General features: G+C 44.4%; 1 protein-coding gene across 4 annotated transcripts in view; it reads right to left on the bottom strand.

Annotated features, from left to right (window-relative positions):
- Positions 1-814: 814 nt before the first annotated feature.
- SLC7A1 (solute carrier family 7 member 1) overlaps positions 815-23,209 on the bottom strand; it is a 60,457-nt gene continuing 38,062 nt past the window's right edge. For all 4 annotated transcript variants that reach the window (XM_077341802.1, XM_077341801.1, XM_077341804.1 and 1 more), the window contains 8 exons: positions 22,106-22,328; positions 19,896-20,035; positions 17,767-17,869; positions 15,551-15,762; positions 14,147-14,313; positions 11,731-11,839; positions 6,983-10,486; positions 815-6,871 (listed from right to left, as the gene is read on the bottom strand). In XM_077341802.1, coding sequence (XP_077197917.1) covers positions 10,377-10,486; positions 11,731-11,839; positions 14,147-14,313; positions 15,551-15,762; positions 17,767-17,869; positions 19,896-20,035; positions 22,106-22,328 — 1,064 coding nt within the window. In that variant the 3' untranslated portion in view covers positions 815-6,871; positions 6,983-10,376. The remainder of the gene's footprint in view (positions 6,872-6,982; positions 10,487-11,730; positions 11,840-14,146; positions 14,314-15,550; positions 15,763-17,766; positions 17,870-19,895; positions 20,036-22,105; positions 22,329-23,209) is intronic.

The raw sequence follows: 23,209 nt of genomic DNA on the forward strand, positions 1-23,209 counted from the left end.
AGTGTACACATGGAATAGACTGCAATCGTACCAACAAGCTACTCCTCGTGGCACAATTGCATCTAATTGGGCTTCTCAGTTGGATTGCAGAATTGCACCTACCTTTGTCTCCTCAATTCCCATTAAAAAATTTTTTGCACAAGTAATAGCTCTTCCTGGCCCGATGTGTATGTTTTCCATACTAAAAATAATACAGCTTACTTGCATTTTAAGAATACCTCTGCAACCATTCTACCAGTTCGCCTTTCTTTGTAATCCCTTGTCCCTCATCAGTAAAAGCTAATTTGTAAGCATGACTCAAAAGGACCACAAGCTGTTTGAAACCTTTTTTCTAGTTCCAACCAGCAAGTTCTCCCCAATACCCAGTTTTGACATTTTATTGCATGGAATAAATTTTTACTTTTTCCTATTCACATGATGAAACCTTCCTTTTAGATGTAGCACACATCAAGACCTATTCCCCACTATGTCAGGAAGACCCTAGAAATGACCATAAATATGGATGAACCCTTTAAAAGGTGGGCGCATGTCGAACTCTTTCCCCACAGCCTCTAGTAGGATTTCTCCTTGTTGGACAGTAGGAAACAAGAAGCAACAGGTAGTCTGTGTCATCTTGACCCCTTTTCCCATCCTTCCAGAGGTAGGGATGGGGAGTTTGGAAGTATTACTGCCATTTCGTTCTGTTTTTATTGTGATTTTGTTGTCTGTTTTATTGGGTTTTTTATTGGACATCTGTAACCCACCATAAGCCGGTCTCAGAAGTGGCGGGAAATGGGGGGGGGGGAGTTAATAAATAAATAGACACACCCCAGACTGAAACTGACATAATTTATTTAGATCCCATGGAGGCATTTTTACAGATGTATCACATATTAATAAGTTTTATTTCCAAAGTCAAAAACCACACTGAGAGGGCGACATATTTACAGCATCACTGGCTTCCAGGTATAAGTTTTAACATTCAAAAACAAGATATATCAAATATAGGGAAAGGGGTCAAAAACCTAACAAAACAATCCTCCACTGAAATGGGAGAGAAACTAAATAGCAACAGGATTTGCCAAGTCATCACTGGGAGCTGAATAATTCTATCACAACGGTAAGAAAACTCTTAAGGAAATCATTAGAAAAATAGAACAGCCAACAAAAAATTATATACATTTTACTCAATAAAAATATGCACAGATTCTGTCATGGCTTCTTGTTTCATAAGTGATGTGTTCCTGAAGGAAACCCACATAGCCCAATGAACTCCTAGTGTACAAAACAAAATGGCACCACCATCCACTTTTTGTGCTCCTGAGACCAGATGGACATTGAAAGGCACACTGTAAATACCCACAGTTCATCTTGCACCCACAGGTACACATGTAATACAGCAGGGGTAGTCAACCTGTGGTCCTCCAGATGTCCATGGACTACAATTCCCATGAGCCCCTGCCAGCAAACGCTGGCAGGGGCTCATGGGAATTGCAGTCCATGAACATCTGGAGGACCACAGGTTGACTACCCCTGTATTACAGCACTCCCCACATCTGGAAACCAGGCATGCTTGCTTGTTGTATGTTATTTAGGTTAGAAGATCCTCTGCTGTCTCGGAGTTTGTTTAGCCGTCTTGGCATAGACATGCTTCTCGGGACTCATACCAAGAGCCAGAAACCTGAGAAAAGGCATGCTGGGATTTTTGTAAGAAGTTAACACTCCTATTACTTTGGGACCCAAGGACAACATTCCACAAATGAGCATACAAAAGTGCCTATAACTTGGTGTACATGTGTGGCATCTGACAACCCCCTGCCTGCAAACTCTTTTAAGATGCTTACGTTAAGCTGCCAATACGATGGGTTAGATCTGGCACAACATTTCTGCTTGGGCTAGAGATCTTTGCACAAGCAGAAACACCAGGAAAAGACAGCAGTAGCCTCTTGCACTCCTGCACTAAAACAGACTTATTGTATCCACACTTGCGTTTCTGCAAGGTCGTGGCCAACCCGTTCCGGGATTTCAGGCAATGAACCAAGCACCTCCTTCATTTGAAGAATAGCTCCCCAAGGTATAACACGGGAGAGGGAGGAGACTGTTGCACAGGATCGTGTGTGTCACTGTGTGCAGGAGATGTTACAGAAGAAGGCGTTCAGCCCCTTCTACAAGTGGAATAGGCTGTAGATTTCTTTTTCCCGTTTGTGGGAAGACAAGGCTATGTGCCTATACCAGATGAGGCACAATCATCAGACCTGATGTATTCCCAAATAAATACAAGGGGCTAACAGTGGCTGCCACACCGATGCAATCTAGTGTTGTACCAAGAACTGTAGGTATGTAAAATGCCAACAAGGAAGATTTGGCTGCCAGATTTCAGACCTCAACTATTCCTGGTTTGTCCAACTGAACATAAATGGTTCACAGACATTAAGCGCCTAATAAAAGGAAAAGCCATTCTTGTCTGATGCTCGCCCACACAGTTTCATTCTAACTGGTGGTGGAATGGGCCATCAAGTCACAGCTGACTTACAGCGAGACTCTGTAGTGTTTTCAAGGCAACAGACGTCCAACGGTTGGGTGCTTCGGCCGCCAAAACACCCAACCCTATTCCAGAGGTGGTTAGCCACAGCCTGCCTCCACCCAAACTGATCAATCAGCTAGGAGTCAATTTCAGCTGACGTCTTTCGAGTTAAGAGCTATAAGGAATGGAGGGGGATAACATTAGCAGTGGGGTTTCCATGTAACAGTAAGGAACCATGTAAATTATGTTCTAAGTTCTCACATATCCACTGACATCTCAAAAGGCACCAATACTGAGTATTCGGCAGTGGGAAAACATATGTAACTGATGGATCATCTGCTGGTTGGGCAACTAACGGTGCAATCCTAGGCAGAGCTAGATCCTTTCCAAGTCTATAGACACCAATGAACTTAAAAATCTGCTTAGTAATGCACTGCAAAATCCTGCTAGTTCATTGCTTTAATTACCGTGAGAAATAAACAACAATAGATCAGATTCCCTTGGGAACACATTCCAGCATTCACATTTTGGTCTACAGCAGCCAAGCCCATAGATCTATGAATCCCATCCTCCCACTGTTGACAACAAATGATAAACACCCTGACAACTGGCCTTTGGAGTCTTAGGTAAGGCCCATAGCACTAATTCAGGAATTCTTGATTCAGCCATAACAGGAAATATTTTCTTCAACTACCCTGTCAAGTCTATAGAGTAAAATCATAAAGTTGTATGGGGAACTGAGCAAACACGATCAACAGTTAATGGTTTGGGAGTTGTGTGCTGTAAAACACGCAAATGCTCCTGTCGAGACAAGTATCGAAGAAGCTTCTCTGCATGAGGAACCCAGTACTTGCACATGGTAGCAGTGCTTAGTGGTCGCATCAGCCAGGGCTGGGTGCCCACAGCCTTGTAATAAGATTGGTGGTAGCACTGATGAGACAATTGTCAAGGAGAAGGAAAGGGAGAAGGAAAAATACAGTTCCTCTCATCATGATGGTAGGCACAAATGCAGAGTGTGATAGCCCAAGTTGAACGCAATCACATTGTCACACACGTTTAAAGAGAAGCTTGCATGATACATCCGCTCTACTTGAGGGCCCAGAACAGTAACACATCCCATGAGCTACAGCAAAGACAAAACGGAATCTACTCCTTAATAAAATTAGCACGAATCAATGCAATGGCTTTAAGTTGTTTCTGGATTCTCTTTTCTGCTCCTTGAAGAGTCAATTATAAAACTTTCCCCTCCCCCCCCCCAAAAAAAAAAACCTATTGCACATTTTAAAGCACCCTCTTGTAAGCTTTGGCTTCCAAGCCCATATCGGCCACAACAACGGCCCTGGGGCAAAGCAGCAAACACAAGTCCTTTAATGCAGATGCTTTTTCTTTTCTTTTGCCTCCTCTAGCCCTTAGCAGTAAATACCCATTTGGCTAAAAGAAAGTGGATGTGAAGTTGAAATGAACTTTCTCTGTAAGCTTACTTGCAGTGAACCAATGGTTCTGAAAGGTTATCCACCTTTACATGGAGAAAAATAAAGCTTTTGATATAAGAGGTGGAATAGCATTTGGTAACAACAAGGAAACTTTGAAGTCCAGATCTTTTGGGTTGGATCCTAGTTGGGTGTATGTCTGCATGCAAGAGAGCTGCTGTGATCCCCGACAAAGCTAACTGGATGATGTTCTTCCATCTCTGCTTCCGGGCAGCTAAGGCTGCAAGCGGACTTCAATGCATCCCGAGGTTATCACCACATGCGTTACTTGCAGCATAAAACACACTGTTGCACACAACCATCTCTGGATTCAAGGGCATGTTGGCACTCATTGCTAAGACTTCCCCCACCCCCCTCTATGTTTATGGAATTTTTGGACATTTTAATATCTGTAAGCTTCAACCACTATCATGCAATTATTGCCTCTGATGATGACTAGCTCCATACCCCAGTACAGAAGCTGGGCCCAATTCACCAAGCGCTGATCCTGCATAATGCAGACTCATTTCAGCGTATGCAGAACTCATTCAGAACAGAGGCTGTACAATCAATTGTCCAAAGAAGCATTCGTCTCCAAGAACAGACAGCACAAAGCCGCCACAAATGGAAAATGGGGGGAAAAAATCTTACCTACCTACTTATTTCCTGCCCACAAAGCTAAGAATTCTGTCCAGCTGTCAGGTTTACGTACGACAGACACAGGGTGGGCTGGCCCTGCACACTTTTCACGTAATCTTTATTGCTCCTTGTCCCTGCTCATCATGTGGGCCCATTCAACACAAGCCGGCTTTTCGAGGAAATCTGCCCACTATGAGAAATCACCACACAAAAGGTCTATCTCTGAGCAGGGACTCCCAATGCAAAAGCCAACAGGACTCTTCAACTAATCATTTCGCCTACAACTGAACTCCTGTGGGGTCAGGGCAACCTAGCGCTTCAAGCCCAATGCAGATTCACTTGGGAATAAGCAAGCAGCAATGAGATCCACTGGATTACTCCCAAGTAAGCATGCCTGGAATCCAACTGCATGTTATGAATATAGTCCTGATTCAATTGTGGTCTGCATGAATGCAGACACACAAAATACACAACTTTCATACTGTTTTCTCAAGCAGGGGAGGGGAGGAGCAAAAAGGAGATGGTTCCTGAAGAGGATTTTGGCTTCTACAGATTTCAGCAGCCTATTTTAAAGAACCCTCTTGTGCCGGGGGAAAGGGGGAAGTGTCACAGGAAAGGCAATACCTTAGAACAGGGGGAGTCAAACTGCGGCCCTCTAGATGTCCATGGACTACAATTCCCATGAGCCCCTGCCAGCGAATGCTGGCAGGGGCTCATGGGAATTGTAGTCCATGGACATCTGGAGGGCTGCAGTTTGACTACCCCTGCCTTAGAATTTGGCTTTGTATACAGTAAAATGCCCCAGCAGCTATACAAAAAAACATATTCTTATTAAAAACATGATGATAATAATAATAATAGATAATAATAGTTATCAGGATATTTACAAAAACACACACATTGTAATAAAGAATAGCAAACTTACAGCAGCATCAGTCAGTTTCGTGCCAAAAACACACAAGCTTTGAATGTTCTTATGTTCAGGCTTCAGCAGTAAAAAGAAGTAAATCCATCACAGGGTAGACTGCACAGTGGTTCAGGACTTCCCTGAAGACCAAGGGATGCAGTCTGTACCCTACTCCCGGTATTCCACCAACACAAGGGATTGCCATACACAATAGTCCACATAACCACAGCACACAGGCGTTGCAATCCCTGCAGAGATGCAGCAGCTACCTGTGGGCACGTGAGAAGGCCCATTAACAGGACTGGGTGAAGTTGTCCTTCCTGGTGGCCATTCCCAGAAGGTGTGAACTTTGTTCTGAGGGCCACCTGTAGATATGACGGACTCTGTGTTGGTGCAGTGCAGGTGGGCCTGACTTTAGCATGGTTTCCTCGCAAGCCCTAGCCCTGTCCTGAGACAGAAGCAAATTCAAAACAAAGTTGAAAATGCCACAATCCTAGAAAACTTGGTTTGGTCATCGATACAGTTTCTGCTGTGGAAAGGCCTTCTGAGAGCCCTGCTTCACCTAAATGTGAATTTGTTCCCATAAAGGAACGTGTGCATCTAACTTTTCAACAGAAAGCCCAAGCTCTCAGTGAATATAAATGTGCCTATTTACACCATTCTCTATTCATTTGTATATCCATTCTATTCCCCCCCGCACCCAGTTGGAAAAATAAATATATAAGCAGTTCTAATGTGTCACATTATTCTAGCAATATCAGCACAGTAACAAGGACCCTACGTCATGAAAAATTAACTTCTAAAAATTCGCAAGAATGGAGGAGTTGCAAGAACTTTCCCCTTCACCTATCCTCTCAGACTCATTTCAGACCAAACAGGGAAAGGTCCAGTTCTACAGGTAAAGAAAGGTTACGTTTGGCAACTACATGTAACACCTTGGGAAAGGTACTGAATGAATGACATTGTTAGAAGAAGACTTTGGTTTTGTATGCCACTTTTCTCTGCCAGGAGTCTCAAAGAGGCTTACAATCACCTTCCCTTCCTCTCCTCACAACAGACAACCTGTAAGGAAGAGGGACTGATGGGACTGCTCGGCCAGAGCAGCTTTATCAGTGCTGTGGCAAGCCCAAAATCACCCAGCTGGCTGCATGTGGGGGAGGAGTGGGGAATCAAACCTGGCTTGCCACTGCTCTAAACCACAACACCAAGGTGGTACAGTGGTTAATCCTCATTTAAACTTTTGTTACTACCCTTCACACCTATAACAAATGGAGTTGTTTGGTTTGGGTTTTTTTCCATTAATGTGATGCCAATTTCATCCTTAGAAGATGCTTTACAACAGGGGTAGTCAAACTGCGGCCCTCCAGATGTCCATGGACTACAATTCCCAGGAGCATTCGCTGGCAGGGGGCTCCTGGGAATTGTAGTCCATGGACATCTGGAGGGCCGCAGTTTGACTACCACCTGCTTTACAACATAAGCTGAACCTGTAGGCCTTGACAGGCGGTAACTAGAACCTTCAAACACACACCAAATAATGCACTTTCCATCGACTGTCAATGGACTTTATTTGCAAGCAGATTTTGCCTTTTCACAAAGTAAAGTTCAGTTGCAAAGTGCCCTGAAAGTGCATGACTCAGCAAGAGGGAAATTGCTACTGGCTTTGAAGGCCCAGCTTTCCAAACTAAGACAGGAGCTCCAACTGGAGGGCATAACCAGGTCTGATTCTATGGGGGATGTGAAATTCTTCCAAATTCTGCGCAGAAGTGGTTAGTGAATGGGAATTTTGTTAGGCATGAAAACAATGCTCAGAGCAAGGACGGCCCAATTGCCTGGGACAGTTTGGGCACTGACGTCATCTCAATTTGTAGCCTCAATGTGATACTGGGGACCCACAAGTGGATCCTCCTGGGGCATAATTCAGCCTCAAACAGCAGCAATGGGCAGAGGCTAGAGTAGAAGATACTGGTCAGAATTGTGTAGAAGATACTGGTCAGAATTGTGGTGCTAGGACTGTGGTGCTTCCCCAATCCAAACTGCCCCCATCCAGGGCTGCTTTTAGACATAGTGGGGGGGAGGGAATTGTAGACTCAATACTGGTATTTGTCCCTCCCGCCCATTTCAGCCTGGAAGGAAGAGGGGCAGTTTTGATTGGGGAAACTGAAAAGGGTGAAGAAGAGCTGGTTTTTATACCCCATTTTCCCCCTACCCAAAGGAGTCTCCGAGTGGCTTACAATCACCTTCCTTTCCTCTTCCCATAACAGACACCCTGTGAGGGAGGGTGAGGCTGAGAGAGCCCTGATATTACAGCTTGGTCAGAACAGCTCTAACAGAACTGTGACTAGCCCAAGATCACTCAGGTGGCTGCATGTGGAGGAAAGGGAAGTCAAACTTGGCTCTCCAGATTAAAGGCTGCCACTCTTTACCACTACACCAAGCTGGCAGGTGTTCAAATAGTTTGCCCCATTTTGAAAACTTAATCTGCACTGGTGCCCTAACAATTTAGGTTTTGAGGTTAAGCTGCACTTCTGGGGACCTGTTATTGGATCATCTACATCAGGGGTAGTCAACCTGTGGTCCTCCAGATGTTCATTGACTACAATTCCCATGAGCCCCTGCCATGAGCCCCTGCTAGCAAACGCTGGCAGGGGCTCATGGGAATTGTAGTCCATGAACATCTGGAGGACCACAGGTTGACTATCCCTGATCTACATCACATGTTGTCTGGCTCACTCTGTGAAACAGATGTATTCACCCTGATCTGACTAGATGAAAGCTCTGAAATGGAGTGCAGTATAAAAATGTTCCATAAGGCAACGTAGGGAAGAATCCATTTTTTATCTATAAATAAAATCCAAAGTGCTTCAAGCCACAACCCAGCCCTTATTCACACTTGGCCTACCTATGGACCTTTATTTGTCCCCCATGTTCCCCTACTGAACAGCCAAGTATGGTTCAAACTTTGCTTTCCTGATCATTCAGTTCTTCTCTGTGCTTAATAGACCATTCTCATACTGCCCTGATTTACAAGCTATAGCAAAATTGCTGCCAGGAAGAGAAAGGTCTGTTAATTTAGCCTTTAAAGTGCCTAATGAAAGAACAATCGAGAGACTTTGGATGCCACAAGGAAAAGTTTCCTCTGAACTTCTTCAAACACAGGAAGAAATAAACCCCTTTCTCCAAAACTAGATTTCCCTTTTTTCTAAGTGCTGCTATTTTCCAAACAATATGCCTCCTATAATATATAAAGCAGCTAAACATAAATACAAAACAAAAAAATAAATCTCAGGGTCTCTAAGGAAACAAGACAAGAGAACACCCATATACAGACACCATCTAGATGAAGAGATTTACGCATTTGAATTTCTTTTCCTTTGGAAATCCACATTTTTACAAAGAGGCAACCCTCTGGCTGTGCATAGATACATTTACCAAAGTTCTACGATCCCCTTCTCCCGTCCTCTCCCCAAGGCTAACAGATGGTTTCTGCTGCCTCTGAGGACACCTATTCAAGTACATGTATGATCCAGTAGAATGAGTTTGCAAAGGGCACAAAATCCTGCACAACTGAGATGGACTCTCAAGCTACCCTGACAAAAGAACTTTACTAAAAGAGAATACCATTTCACTGACAATCTGAACAGAACAGCAGCTGGCCAGCTGTCTAGCTGTCCTCTCTTTGCTGTTAATGTCTGCCCCACAATTTCAGGGCGGGGGGGTCAGTAGGCACAATATTTCTGCTTACATAACCATGCGCGTGTCTTAAATTTTCTTGATGGGAGGCTGGCATCTATTTCCTGCCAGAAAAGGCCATGTTCAGCACAACCCCTCCCAAAAAATTTAAATTAATTATGCAAATAGATGACTCCATTTGACCGTCTTGGGAACGGCACGTGGCAGAAACCAGGTTCAAATCCTAGCTCAACTATGAACTCACGGGGTGACTGAGGAGTCTTTTTTTCTCAGCGTGGGTGGCCTAATTCACAGGGCTATGGGGCAGTGACACAAGAACTGGGAAGCATTTACTACAGGCCAGTGTTTTACCCCACCCCATGGCTGTCATACAAAGATACGCCTGAATTTTGCAGAATCAAGCAATTGACAGGGAGGAGATGAACAAGGAACCACATATTCTACACAGCATTATATCATAAGCTAGAAGCTTTTCTCACCAGCAGCTGGCTCTGCTGTTCGCCGGGCAACTGCTTGGATCACAAGGACAAGAATTCGGCCTGCAAGCAACTACCCCTAAGATGGATGCCACACTGGATTCCAAAGCACAGGAATGACTACCTGCACACACAAAAAAGTCAAGTACAGGGATTAAATAACACCACCCAGGGTTTGTCTCAACCAGATCAAACCTAGGCGTACTTTCATACCAGGCAGGAGGTTAGTATTTATGTCTTTGTCATGGCCCCCTTCGCTTGTGGTGGTCCAACTTGTGCATCTTTGCAGATTGTGCAGAGTCTGCTCCATTTAAATCCAAATACAGTACCCTGAAGTGTTAATTCGAAGGCTTGGTCTCACAGCAGCGTTGGAAGCGAACTGGCACACAGAGGAGAAGTCGTCTTGCCATAGAGCTAAAACCGAAAGAGGACAGGGGAGAGCAAAAGAAGGGACGAAGGAAAGCTGCCAACGCTGGGCCACAGTGCTGCTTGGGAGGATGCCAGAAGTTTGGATTTTTCCTTGTGATCCCTTATAGCTGCATCACCAAGGTAAAAACTAGCTGCAGGAGGCATTGGTGGGACACGGAGGCCCCCCTGATGTTCCACAGAATAGAATACTTCAGGGTCCGAGAGAGAAAGGTATCCCCTGCCTGCCATCGATAATGCTCAGTGTCTGTTTTCATGTAACATCATTTGCATGTGTCCGTGTTGTTGTCTGTACTTCTTTCTGCATCCGTCGGTGCGGAGTACGAGGCCTCCACGCTGTGCCACACGCCATAGCCAAAATAAATAACAAAACCTGAGGGAAAGAACAGAGCATTAGAGGGGGCCGGGATGCCTCTGACAGCATGCAGGCTGTACCTATTACCTCAAGAATACTCTACAACTAAAACAGCGATGCTTCTTCAGTGGCTCAGGAGCTACCTGTGGCTCTTCTGGGCACCTTTACCTCCATGTGGCACCCACCAAATGTTTTAGGAAAAGGGGCAAGGCCAATGGCTGGTGGGGTTTGTGGGTGGCTGGTGGGGTTTGTGGATGGCAAGTGGGTCCCACTTTGAAACATCCCCTGCTGGAGGGCAGTACAATGGCAATTAAAGACTTTGCAGTTACATATTTCATTATCTTATATCACTGTATGTATTTGTTTGGTAAGGTGATGCACAAAGCATACAAGTGGCTCATTTAGTTGATGGTAGCTTGTGGAGAGCCATATCTCAGGTTGCCAAGTCAGTACCATTGACCTAATAATTAAAGCAGTTGGTTCATTCTCACTGCCAGTATAACCAACATATCCTTCCTTTACTTATGGAAATGTCTTGCCGCAAATCTTAACCTAGATTTTAACTTGTGAAAGCTTGAGGCCGAAGTGTAAAAGAACATTACTGAAGAAGAGGAAGAAGAAGAGCTGGTTCTCATATGCTGCTTTTCTCAAAGCGGCTTACAATAGCCTTCCCTTTCCTCTCCCCACAACAGACACCCTGTGGGGTGGGGGTAAGGCTGAGGGATATTACTGCTCAGTCAGAACAGCTTTATCAGGGCTGTGATGGGACCAAGGTCACCCAGCTGGCTTCATGTGGAGGAATGGGGAATCAAACCCAGCTCACCAGATGAGAAGTTGGCGCTCCCAACCACAATGCCAGGCTGTAAAATTCGTAAGCTTTTGACCTACTTACAAGATTCAGGAAATAAGCGGCAATCTTATTTGAATGGTTCATTTGGAGAAGTTATTATGCGGTGATGTATCCCTGTCATATTTCAGGGCACAATAAATAAGAGGAGCTCTGACCCTGGTCATATAGAACGTTGTTCTGAAACTATGCACTATGCCTACTTAAAACTGACCATGGGTTCTTTCCTCACATGACTGTGCAAACTAATTTACAGCATGGGCTGAGGCATTAGAGGAGACCCAGCTTAGAGGGAAAAAAGGTAGAGAAAGAGGAAATAGCGGGGAAGGAGAAATGGGAAGCCCTCCCCCCAAGTCCCTGTGGGTGCCCTGCTCATATTTAGAAGAGACAATCGAACACCCACTATTGAACTCACCTAATGACATCCAGATAGCAAACCGTATCCAAGTGCCAATGTCCAGCTGCATCATGAGATAAATATTCACAAAGATGCTCAGGATTGGAAGGACCGGCAGAAAGGGGACCTGGAACACAAAACAAACTCAGCTGTACTTCTAGGTCACGTCTAGAGGGAGGTATGGAGCAGTTCACACAGCCATCTGCTCATAAGGTCACACAAACAAATCAAGGGATAGCTTGATTGCAGATCACCTGCTATTAAAGTAAATTTCTCACATCACCTGATCAAGCCAGTTTGGTGGAGTGGTTAGAAGTGCGGACTTCTAATCTGGCATGCCGGGTTCGATTTTGCACTCCTCCACATGCAGCCAGCTGGGTGACCTTGGGCTCCCCACGGCACTGATAAAACTGTTCTGACCGAGCAGTGATATCAGGGCTCTCTCAGCCTCACCCACCCCACAGGGTGTCTGTTGTGGGGAGAGGAATGGGAAGGCGACTGTAAGCCGCTTTGAGCCTCCTTCGGGTAGAGAAAAGCGGCATATAAGAACCAACTCTTCTTCTACTTCAATGGAAGGGAACTGAGGAAATTACATGTTTACCTCTATCTAACTGCAGTTTCAAACTCAACATGGAAACCACTCTCAGGAAGTGAAAAGCCACCCAGGTCAAGAATTTCCCCTGGGATGTGATCCTGTCAAATCAATAGGAAACATCTGTCTTACTGTGGCTATATTTGGTCATCAGTTTCCTCGTTAAGACATACAGCAAATTCAGCATGTCAGCTCATTAATTTTATCAATGATTTATCTAAACATTCCACAAAGATCACAAATAAACAAACTAATTAAGAAGCAGAAATACGAAAGGATCCAAGTGAGACTTAAATCAACTAAAAGCCTGCTGCTTTTTTTAAGCAGCATTCCTGTTTTGAGGTCCAAATTAGGGATGAGTCAAAACTCCTATTCCTTAGTGCAGGGGTAGTCAACCTGTGGTTCTCCAGATGTCCATGGACTACAATTCCCATGAGCCCGCCAGCAAACTCATGGGAATTGTAATCCATGAACATCTGGAGGACCACAGGTTGACTACCCATGCCTTAATGTGCCTGAGAAGGTGGGGGGGGGGGGGAGAAGAGCGTGCCAAACAGCTGATAATAACAGGACCCGCTTGCTCCCCTGGAAAAGGATTTAGAGGGAGCAAGCAGACACCTGTCATTATCAGCTGTTTGGCATTCCAGCTGCTCCCTTTAAATGCTCATCCCAGTTTTGCAAGCAAAACAGCCTGCAAAGGTGGGGCAAGCTTTTAAAGTGAGAGTAGAGAACCGAACAGCTGATAATGATAGGCGCCCTACCCACTCCCTTTAAATCCCTCCCCAGCTTTAAAGAGAGTGGCCCACCTATAATTATCAGCAGTTTGGTAGACACTGCCTTCTCAGGCAGCAGAGACACTCCCTACTGCCTGGGAAAGAGAGGAAAACATATACACAAAAAATCACCAAAACTCTGTGGATTTGGCCAAACCCAAAAATGTGAAGGGGTATTTGTGCTGTTCTGATTTGGCAAAATCCAAAGCAGTATGATTTTGTGTGTGTGTACATCCCTAGTCAAAATCTTCTCTTGGAGGCTTCTAAACATGTCAAGCTAGCAAAGATGAGGATTCTTTGGTTAGCTTCCTACCCTGAGTTCTGACCCCTGGTCTGCCACACTGATGACCACCACAAGCCCCTTTTAAAGGGACACGGTCCAAGTGAGAATACAGAACCTGGGCTACATCAGTTCTTTCCCTGATCATCATTAGCACAGCAAACAGCCCAGAATTGCAGACCTGAAAGTCATGTTGAGTTTCACTCTCCCTTCACTCACGATCCTGAAGGAAAACCTCAGGATACCCAGCTAGCTTCCAGGAAGCTGCATGGGAACTTCTCTCTCATCCCATGTTCCCTAATGGCAAAATGGAACTGTTCTCTCCCACCGTAGCCCACTGATCTCCAAAAAGAGGGGGCATGAAACACCACGGAATGAAACAAAGGGAAGTCTGCAGCAGGAAAGAGAGAAATCAGTGGAAATTGCCAATTTCACCTGGATTCAACCCAATAAATTGCTGTTTCTGGCTCAGGGCTTGCTTTATTTTAATGCAAAGAACTTTTAACTACTAAATTAAAGCCCCCTCATATGTGGTATGGATTTTTTGCCGTTCAGTGAAAAGGAAGGCATTCAGCCTGCTCTCAGCCTGATCTCTACTAAGACAGGCATACAGGAAAAGGAGCACCAGAAGTGTTTAAGGCCAAATCTGAGGTGCGTTCAAGCCAATCTGCGTGGGAAAGTTTGCTCTGTGTCTAGCAAAAGCAGCCTCACATTAATCTCTCCCTGAATGTGAGAAGCCAAGGGACCCTGGGGTTGCTTTCCACCTCTCACTTCTTGCAGGCTGCTTACCTTGAAAGACAGCTTGGTTTTGCTCTCAGGTTGCCTCCAAATAACCACAGTGACAACCAAGCAAAGGACGAAATCTATAACAAGCAGGCTGATGGTCCACGTGGTCCCCTTCATCAGGGCCTCTTTGCCAAGGACAGTCAAGCTGCAGAAGGTGATGATAAGGAAACCTGAGAACAAGATACACAAACGCTTGTTATTCTAAAACAGTGGAAGGGAGGGGAAATCCTGAAACCACCAGGAGCAGCTGCCCACACAGGTGCAGGCTGAAGCATTCCACAGCTTCCTATGCTCCATCACAGCACTGCTTAAGGCAAACAGATGCTTTCTTGACAGTTAACAGAAGAAAACTCATCAATTGCTGGCCCTTCTTTGTTAGGATTCTTAGTATCCTGGTGCCTTCACCAGCTTGCATAAAAGAGGCAAATGTGCAGCAAGCAAGCATTTATATTTTAATCATGAGCATTGTTTGATCTCCATGCTAGAACAAGGTCCAGCTGCAGAGAAGCTATTTTAAGGCAGATGTTACAAATATCCATCAAGATATTGAACTAAGAATTATGACAGACTTTATAACGGCAGCTGCAGAACCTTATCACAAATGGATATATATACTGGGTACAGGAAGCACTTAGATTGGGGGGGGAGAACCTCAAAACACTATAACTATCATCCAGTTCTCTCTCTGTGTTTCTTCCATTATTACCTGGTCCTCACTTGGAAACTGCGCTGGCGGTACACCAACCATTACTAACTGGCCCCAAGATAACAGCAGGTGAGGCTACGTCTCAGTGGCCATTTGTTTATTATTAGATTTTGACCCCGCCACCTCTCAAGAACTCACAGCGGCTTACAATAAAACCATAAAAACCCCTTAATAACCCCAAACAGACAACAAGAATGGTGGAAGCTCTCTTCCTCCCCCCGGGTGCCCAGATGTTAATATGGGGACCGGATCCCACGGAGAAGCCCAGTTGATCTTAAACCCTGGCCTCACCTAAAGACCTGGTGGAAGAGCTCCTTCTTGCAGGCCCTGTCGGAACTTTCACAGTTCATTTCTTCCAGGAGCTCATTCCACCAGGTGAGGGCCAGGACCAAAAAGGCTCTTGGACCGAAAAGGTCGTGTGTCTGTCTTGCATGCAAAAGGTCCCAGGTAGCATTTCCAGTTCAAAGGATCAGGTGGCAGATGATGCAAAAGGGCTCTGCTTGGGACCCTGGCACACTGCTGCTCATCAGAGTGGACAATATCGATCTTCCTAGACCAATGTCTATCAGTTCCACTTAATCCATCTACCTTTCCCCACTGGGCTGGGGTCAAAGCACATCAAACCCCCTTATTGACACAACACTGTCACAGCCCCACTGCCTCCATCAGCCCTGAATCAATAGGCACAACCCCTCTCTTACCTATGATACAGGAGGAGACATTTACTATAAACCCAGAGAGTTTGGACGGATCAGAGTTTTGAGGGAAGAGGACAGCTTTTAGGGAGCACTTCTCTTCTTCCTCGGGTAGAAACCCTGTCTGAGATTCACTGGTGCTCACAGACTCGTTGTTGTCTGCCTCATCCGTGGTGCTGGCCATCTGGTATGCCAAGTTGGGCTGCTCAGGTTGGTACCTAAGAGGAAGAAAACCAAGTCAGACACCGCATCACCTGTAACAACAAGGAAGATGGCCTAGTTTTTGCTTCTGTTTTCCTCTATCTGGTTATCATATCATGGATGAGTTCCTAAAGAAAGTTTGAGTCCAGCTACACCTTTAAGACCAACGAAGTTTTATTCAAGGTATAAGCTTTCGTGCGCATGCGCACTTTTGTCAATGCACACGAAAGTATATACCTTGAAAAAAACAGTTGGTCTTGGAGGTGCTGCCGGAGCTTTTTGTTCCTCTGCTTCTGACCAGTACGGCTACACACCGGAAATTAAATATTTTGGGTTATCCACAGCAATGCTCAGAGCTGCAGTTATTAGATATCACGGTGAATCTGTGCAGCAGGTACATAAGGATAATCTTATATGAAAACCAAGCAGCAAGACATAATGGCATGCTTTCAGCTACCACCCACAACTCTAAACTAATCCATGTTCTACAATCAAGTACTAAGAAAGATCTCCATGAGAAGGTTTTCTTTATCACACGCATCTAACAAAGTGAGGTTTGAGTCATGGAAGCTCATGTTAGGATAACCTTTGTTCACCTTTACTCTATCAACACCATTTCACTTTCCTGCCCCCTCGTTAGATATATTAAACCTGCTCTTCTCTTTACTCTCATATTTATTTACAATATTTATATCCTTTCTATATAGATACTAGGTGGTTACAAAGACATTCTGAGGATATCCAAGGGACAGAAGCACAAAACCAATAGGTGAAACCGGGAATCTCAGACCATCCTTATTAAGATAAACCTCAAAGATTCAAGAAGGCCTTAATCTTGGTTCTAAAAGTGAGTTCTCTACACCTGATATGGTCCATTTTCCAGTCCCATTTTAGTCCCTATGCACAATGCAAGGGCCTGTTCCATATAGTGTCAAATCTGTAATCACACTAACTTTTCAAATTCACCCACGAGACCCTTAAAGGGGAGGAGGCTTGGGGGAAGAGGCTACATGGCCTTGTGATTAAGAGTTGTCACAAGCAGATGTTATGCAAAGCAGCTTGCCAAGGCAAATAAAGATAAAGGAGTTTGTCCAGGCAGCTATTACGCCGAAGGAGTTATCCAACAAATGGCACAGGAACCTAGGTGCAAGCAAGCTGCAAGCTTTCTGCACCCAAAACAGAGTGAGCATAAAAGCAGAAGGGACCTCTGACATCCAGGCCGTGAGGCACCTGAAACAGGTGCATTCTCAGGATAAGAGTTCACAAAGGTCTTGATCTGCCTTTAGTGGTTGTGTACAGCTCCTTCTGAGCTCAAAGCAATGAATTTAAAATGAATTCTTCAGTACCTCTTTTGCAGCACAGAACAGGCCCACCCTTTCGTGGGGGAAGCCGCCATCAAATCACAGCCAATTTAGGATTTTCAAAGACTCCCTGCCTCTGTGTCACGACCCTCAACTTCCGTGGTGGTCTCCCACCCAAATACTAACCAGGGCTGACCCTGCTTAGCTTCCGAGATCGGACTAGCATAGGCCATTCTTTGCATTCACTGTAAAAGAGGCTACAACTCCAGACTGACAACCTTCTATGGAGAATCAAACTAAGCCAAAATCAAGAGATGAGCAAAGAGCCAGTATCAGACAGCTCAATCCTATTCCTGAAACTATTCAGCTTTACACTACTGGTAATTGACATGTTGGTTCATAATCCGTAAAATATTTGAGCCCAAACACTGAGGACATTACTAAGAATAAATATACCCAGGAGCACTCTGAGCAATTGTTTTGGTTCATTAAGACATCAACACACACACACAGGTGCATTGGTTCACACCTGGTTTGCCAGCAACTGCTCACATCTATCACTTCCCTTTCTTTAAAGCCCCTCTCAGAAGCCCTAAGATGACTTTTAGTTCCATAAAAATCTTTGGTTGCCCTGCCTTTTGCATACTTATTATTCTGGCACCCCTTTGATATATTCAAAGTCTTTTCTCTGTGCTGCTAGGCACAGAGGTTGCTCCATACCTTAGTACCAACACGCAGGCAGCCACCAAGGAGTAAGCCAGGAGTGTCCCAATGGACATGAGATCTACAAGGTCCTTCAGGTCAAAAAGGAAGGCCATAACAGCTGGAGGGAGAGGCAGAAAGAAAACAATAAATAAATAGGGTATTTTCATTTCCAGCGACCAACACTTGCTCAGGAGCCCCAACCCAAAAGAAATAAGACTGGCTTCAACCAGCGCCAGGGCTTTTTCCGTCCTGGCCCCAACCTGGCGGAACGCTCTCCCTGATGAGATCAGGACCTTCAACAGGACCTTCAGGAGTTCTGGAAGGCCTGCAAGACAGGGCTGTTCTACCAGGCCAATGGTTGAGGCCAGGAAATTAACCCCAAGACAACACTGCCCCCCCTTTCAACCTCCCTCCCCCCAAAAAACCAACAATGCACCATCTTCAAACTAACCATCCAACAGGAATGAAGTTTACCCTAAAGGAGGTGGTCTAATAAATTAATCGATTTAATATAATTTAATTAATAATTCAAATTGGAATCTCGATTGCTATCAACTGTTATTAATGTAACTTTACTGCTTGTATGTGCCTGTGGTTACCCACCCTGAGCCAACTGGAAAGGGTGGGCTATAAAAATATTATTATTATGTTATTATCATAATCTCATATACAAATTAGCATAACTGTGGCAACTCAATCCTTATGGACACCTCCCTTCAGATCAACCTCAAAGAACATGAGTAAATGGTGGGAGGGAGAGGAGAACATGTACACACAGGAGAAACTGGCCAGAGTTTCTCTTCTGGGGTTTTCCTGCAGTAATATCCACTATTACAGAGCCAGCTTGGTGCAGTGGTTAGGAGTACAGACTTCTAATCTGGTGAGCCGGGTTCGATTCTGCACTCCCCCACATGCAGCCAGCTGGGTGACCTTGGGCTCGCCACAGCACTGATAAAGCTGTTCTGACCAAGCTATGATATCAGGGCTCTCTCAGCCTCACCCACCTCACAGGGTGTCTGTTGGGGGAAGAGGGAAGGGAGGGAGATTGTAAGCCACTTTGAGGCTCCTTCTGGTAAAGAAACGCAGCATATAAGAACCAATTCTTCTTCTATTGATGACCTTTTAAAAATTGAACAAAGGAACTACATGAAGAAGAACCTCGTGGTCTAGAAAGTGCAAGTAATCCTACATGCAACACTTTTTGGTACTTTTCTTGCCTGAAGAAGTGAAATTTCTGGAGAAAACTGAGGTAGTGAAGATGAATGGACTCGGTGGTCATTTGTGTGACAAGAGAAGGAAACAACGGGCAGTGAAAAGCCAGGAGAAAAGCAAAATGCTGCAGAACATATACATTTAATGTGGCTGCTAGGAAGACTTATCTCCCTAGCACAATCTGGTTTCTGCACCTTGGCAGACACTATACATGTGTTCTTTAACAATCACAAAAGCTGCTTAAAAATAGTTGCAGAGTTTCTATGTTGCTACATTCTACAAGACACAAAGCCATTCCATAATATGCTTCTGACATTATGTTCAAAGACCTCTTAAATTCTAAGTTCTTAACAGGTTCAGTTCAGGTAATCATCCAAAAGTGTTAGAAAAATCATACAGACCACCTGAACCAGCACCCAAGACAATACCTGGAGCAGACTGTGTTTTGACTAATTAGAAAATAATGGGCAGTTACACACAATGGTAAAAAGCAGCACAAATGCCTCTGGGGTGTCTGAATTATTCCTTTCTAAAGCCCTTGTTATGCAAAGAATGTTGCTGGGTCCCTTTGGCAACAATCATTCTAAGCCCTGATTCATACAGGCAAGGGTCACAAGACCAGTCCATGTACCTTCCCTTGCATGCTAGAATTTAACTGCAGAAATACAGAGTGTTACATAACTGTTTTCTCTCTTTTTATTTTTTTTAGCAACCAACCTGGTGAAAGGTTCTACAGAACTTGAAAGCTCTTACAGTGGCTTCTCTTATTCTACACATGCACGAAAAACAATGGTCATCAAAAAGTTCTATCTGAACTTGATCAGTTGGGCGGCTGAAATCATATGGCAGAAATGGCTTACTGTGAGCTGGCTGCGGTTAAAACAGAAGTCGAATATTAATTTGTGTTGCCTGAAGTGTGGATCTGGTCTCACCTGCCACGGCTCCTGATATTATCGTAGCAATCATTGGCGTTTTCGTCCTTTCACTGACACGAGCCAAACACCTGAACAGGAGCCCGTCTTCTGCCATGGCGTAAATCACTCGAGGCATTGGAAACATGGACCCAAGCAGGCTGGCAAGAGACAAAGACAGAAGCTATTGTTAATACATTTCTCACATACCCATCGTCGGCAAATGCAGCATAGAAACATTCCAGGAAAATGATCTTCATCTCTGCCTGGAGGAACGTACATTCTTTGCAGAATGAAAATAATTTGCTTTATGGAAATCTAAAGCCAGGGTGAGGAAGAGAAAGGTAAGAATGGAAGCTTTTGGTATCTTCTAGAAGTGAGATTTAGAAAACATTCCTTTCCTCTCTCTCTCACTAAAAACTGGAATTCCCAGCATTCAAATGGCCTGCACTCAAGAGTCTTACAGACCAATCCAAAACAGTGCTAAAGCACAAGCAATTCATTTCAAACTAATTCTCAAGCCAGTTTTGCAACATTCTAATGAGGGATGCCAACCCTCAAGCGGTGCATGGAGATCTCCTGGGATTATAACTGTTTTCCAGGTGATCAGTTCACCTAGAAAAGAAGTCTTCTGTATACTCCACTAGAGTCCCTCCCCAAATCACATCCTCTCCTCAGGCTCCACTCCCGAAATCTCCAGTTATTTCCCAATGCAGCATTAAGAAACTTACATCAACATTTTAAGCTCCTGTTTTTCTACCTGAAATTGAACTCTAGGTAGCGGATGTTTAAATGTCCAGAAATTATAAAATAAAAAGCAAGACAGCACCAGACATCACATTAAGATCAAGCTGAGCCATAATGCTACAAATTAACCAAGAATACATGCGTATTGTAATTCTGGGGATAGTTTTGGACATGACCTTTCTGAGCAGAAAGTGATTCTGGCTCCTAAAAATCCTGCACCTGAAGATGCTGGAAAGGAGTGTGCTTTTCATGCCATTTACTATGTCCTTTCCTCACTGAGTTATCACTTTGGCCAACGGCATGTTTTGAAAGGCCTGAGACGTATCTTTAGGCAGCTACATCCAATATCCTACAGCAGCGGTAGTCAACCTGTCGTCCTCCAGATGATCCATGGACTACAATTCTCATGAGCCCCTGGCAGCATTTGCTGGCAGGAGCTTATGGGAATTGTAGTCCATGGACATCTGGAGGACCACAGGTTGACTACCCCTGCCCTACACAGCCTACTTAAGTAGAATTATACCTTTTTGAGCCATCTGCACAGGGCAGCAGTTTAAATGGTCTCTTAAGGGTGAGTAATAGGCAGCACTGTGTCAATGGTTCCTACCTATCATTCCAACTCCCCATAAACTTATTTTGAGTTGTTGCCGAGGGTGCATTTTTTGTAACTGAGACAATTGTTAAGGAAGTTATCTTTGCCAATATCTTTCAAACCATTTTTTAAACTGAGGGGGAGAAGACCCTTTAACAGTGTAATGCAATTTAGTTGGGATCAAAAACAAAGATCTTGGGTGGTAGGAGATGGACAACATGGTATCCTTTCCTGCCCACTTGTTTCTGAAGCTCCCCCTACCAACAGCTTAAATCCAATGGGTTGTTCATCATCTTTAAAAAGCCAGCGGATGTTTGAAGAAGAAGGGGGGATTCTTCATCCCACCTCCCAACCTGCTTGACAGGCAGCAGCATTCTGAAGAGCAGGACACCAAGAGCCAGCTGGGTGTAGTGGTTAGGAGTGTGGACTTCTAATCTGGGGGGAGCCAGGTTTGATTCCCCGTTCCCCCACATGCAGCCAGCCAGGTGACCTTGGGCTCACCACAGCACTGATAAAGCTGTTCTGATAAGCAGTAAAATCAGGGCTCTCTCAGCCCCACCTTCCTCACAGGGTGTCTTGTTGTGGGAAGGGGAGGAAAGGGAAGGCAATTGTAAGCCACTTTGAGACTCCTTCAGGTAGAGAAAAATGGCATATAAGAACCAACTCTTCCTCGTCTTCATTTGGGCTACAGGCAGAGAAGAGGCAGGGAAATTCCATTTCTACAAACAAAAATTCTTCATTTCGGGAAATATTAGGTGGAATCCAAGTCAGAAAACCTGCTTAAGGCACAGAAGTCATGAAGCATAATTCACAGAGCACCCTTGGCCTTCTGGTTTAGTGCAGGATTGTTAACACCTTTGTTGCTGAAGTCCAAGGAAGAACCAGCACTCACCTGGTAGAAAGAGCGCAGAGTGAGCCAACAGCCACTGCATAGTTTGCACCTTCCCATTTCACATACTTAAATGCATTAGGCAAAGGGCTGTTTGTATCTAGCAGGTAGTAAGGCATCATGAGGGTGAGAGCAGCTGACACGCCGAAGTACGCAACAAAGCAAATCAGAAGCGAGGCCACAATTCCAATTGGAATTGCTTTCTGGGGGTTTTTGACTTCCTCTCCTGCAAAAAAATCCATCAACACAGAAATGGTTATTGCAAAAGAAGTTTAAGTCAGTTCTCTGCTTGGCAGGGAAAGTAGCAATATACCAGCCAGTGATGCCAGGGGGAAAAGCTTAATCCGACTTGCCCCATAACATCAAAGTTTGCCATTGTGTTGAAGCTGATTGACAAAGCGCTTTGAATTGGCCAAAAGGTAAATTCCCTCTTTCAAGTTTTTAGTATTTCACTGAATCCGTTTGCATTTATGCAAGATTTTTCTCATCCCTTCACTCTTTTTTGTGACTCTATTAAGATTTGGAACGGAAAGCAAAATTGTTATTTTTGCAACATTAACCTTGGAAATGGGATGAGCTCCACATGGGATGGTGTACGCATTCCTGCTAAACAAAATTAAGATTCTTTAGCATCAACGACACAGTGGAGGGATGACATGCTCTTCAAGAAAAGCCACATAAACATGATTACTTTCCACACGAAGAATTAATAATGTATAGGTAATTGCCATAGCCAATGGCACAAACTTACGTTGTTAATAACTATGAAATTCCAGATCGTTACTCTAAATGTGAAACAGCTTGATTCAAGCAAACCAGCGTTCAAACAAGTTACATGATTTGGCATACTGGAATTTGACTCTCTTCAACTTGTCTCCATTTCTAAGTAATTCGCATTTCTTCCCTTTAGAGTATATTAATGACAACAGCTAGAAGTTATGTTAAAAAGCTGGAAACTGTAACCCTCATAATTCTGTACAGAGACTACAGCCATTAAAGCAAAGTGTTTCAAAGGAAATGCCCTGCAGATGGACTTGGAAGCCTTTATGTCAGAATAGACAACAATTCGTTTTCAAGCTTTGATTTCCTAATATGTTTAATCAACTA

Source organism: Paroedura picta, chromosome 6 (genome assembly GCF_049243985.1).
Source record: "Paroedura picta isolate Pp20150507F chromosome 6, Ppicta_v3.0, whole genome shotgun sequence".
NCBI lineage: Eukaryota > Metazoa > Chordata > Lepidosauria > Squamata > Gekkonidae > Paroedura > Paroedura picta.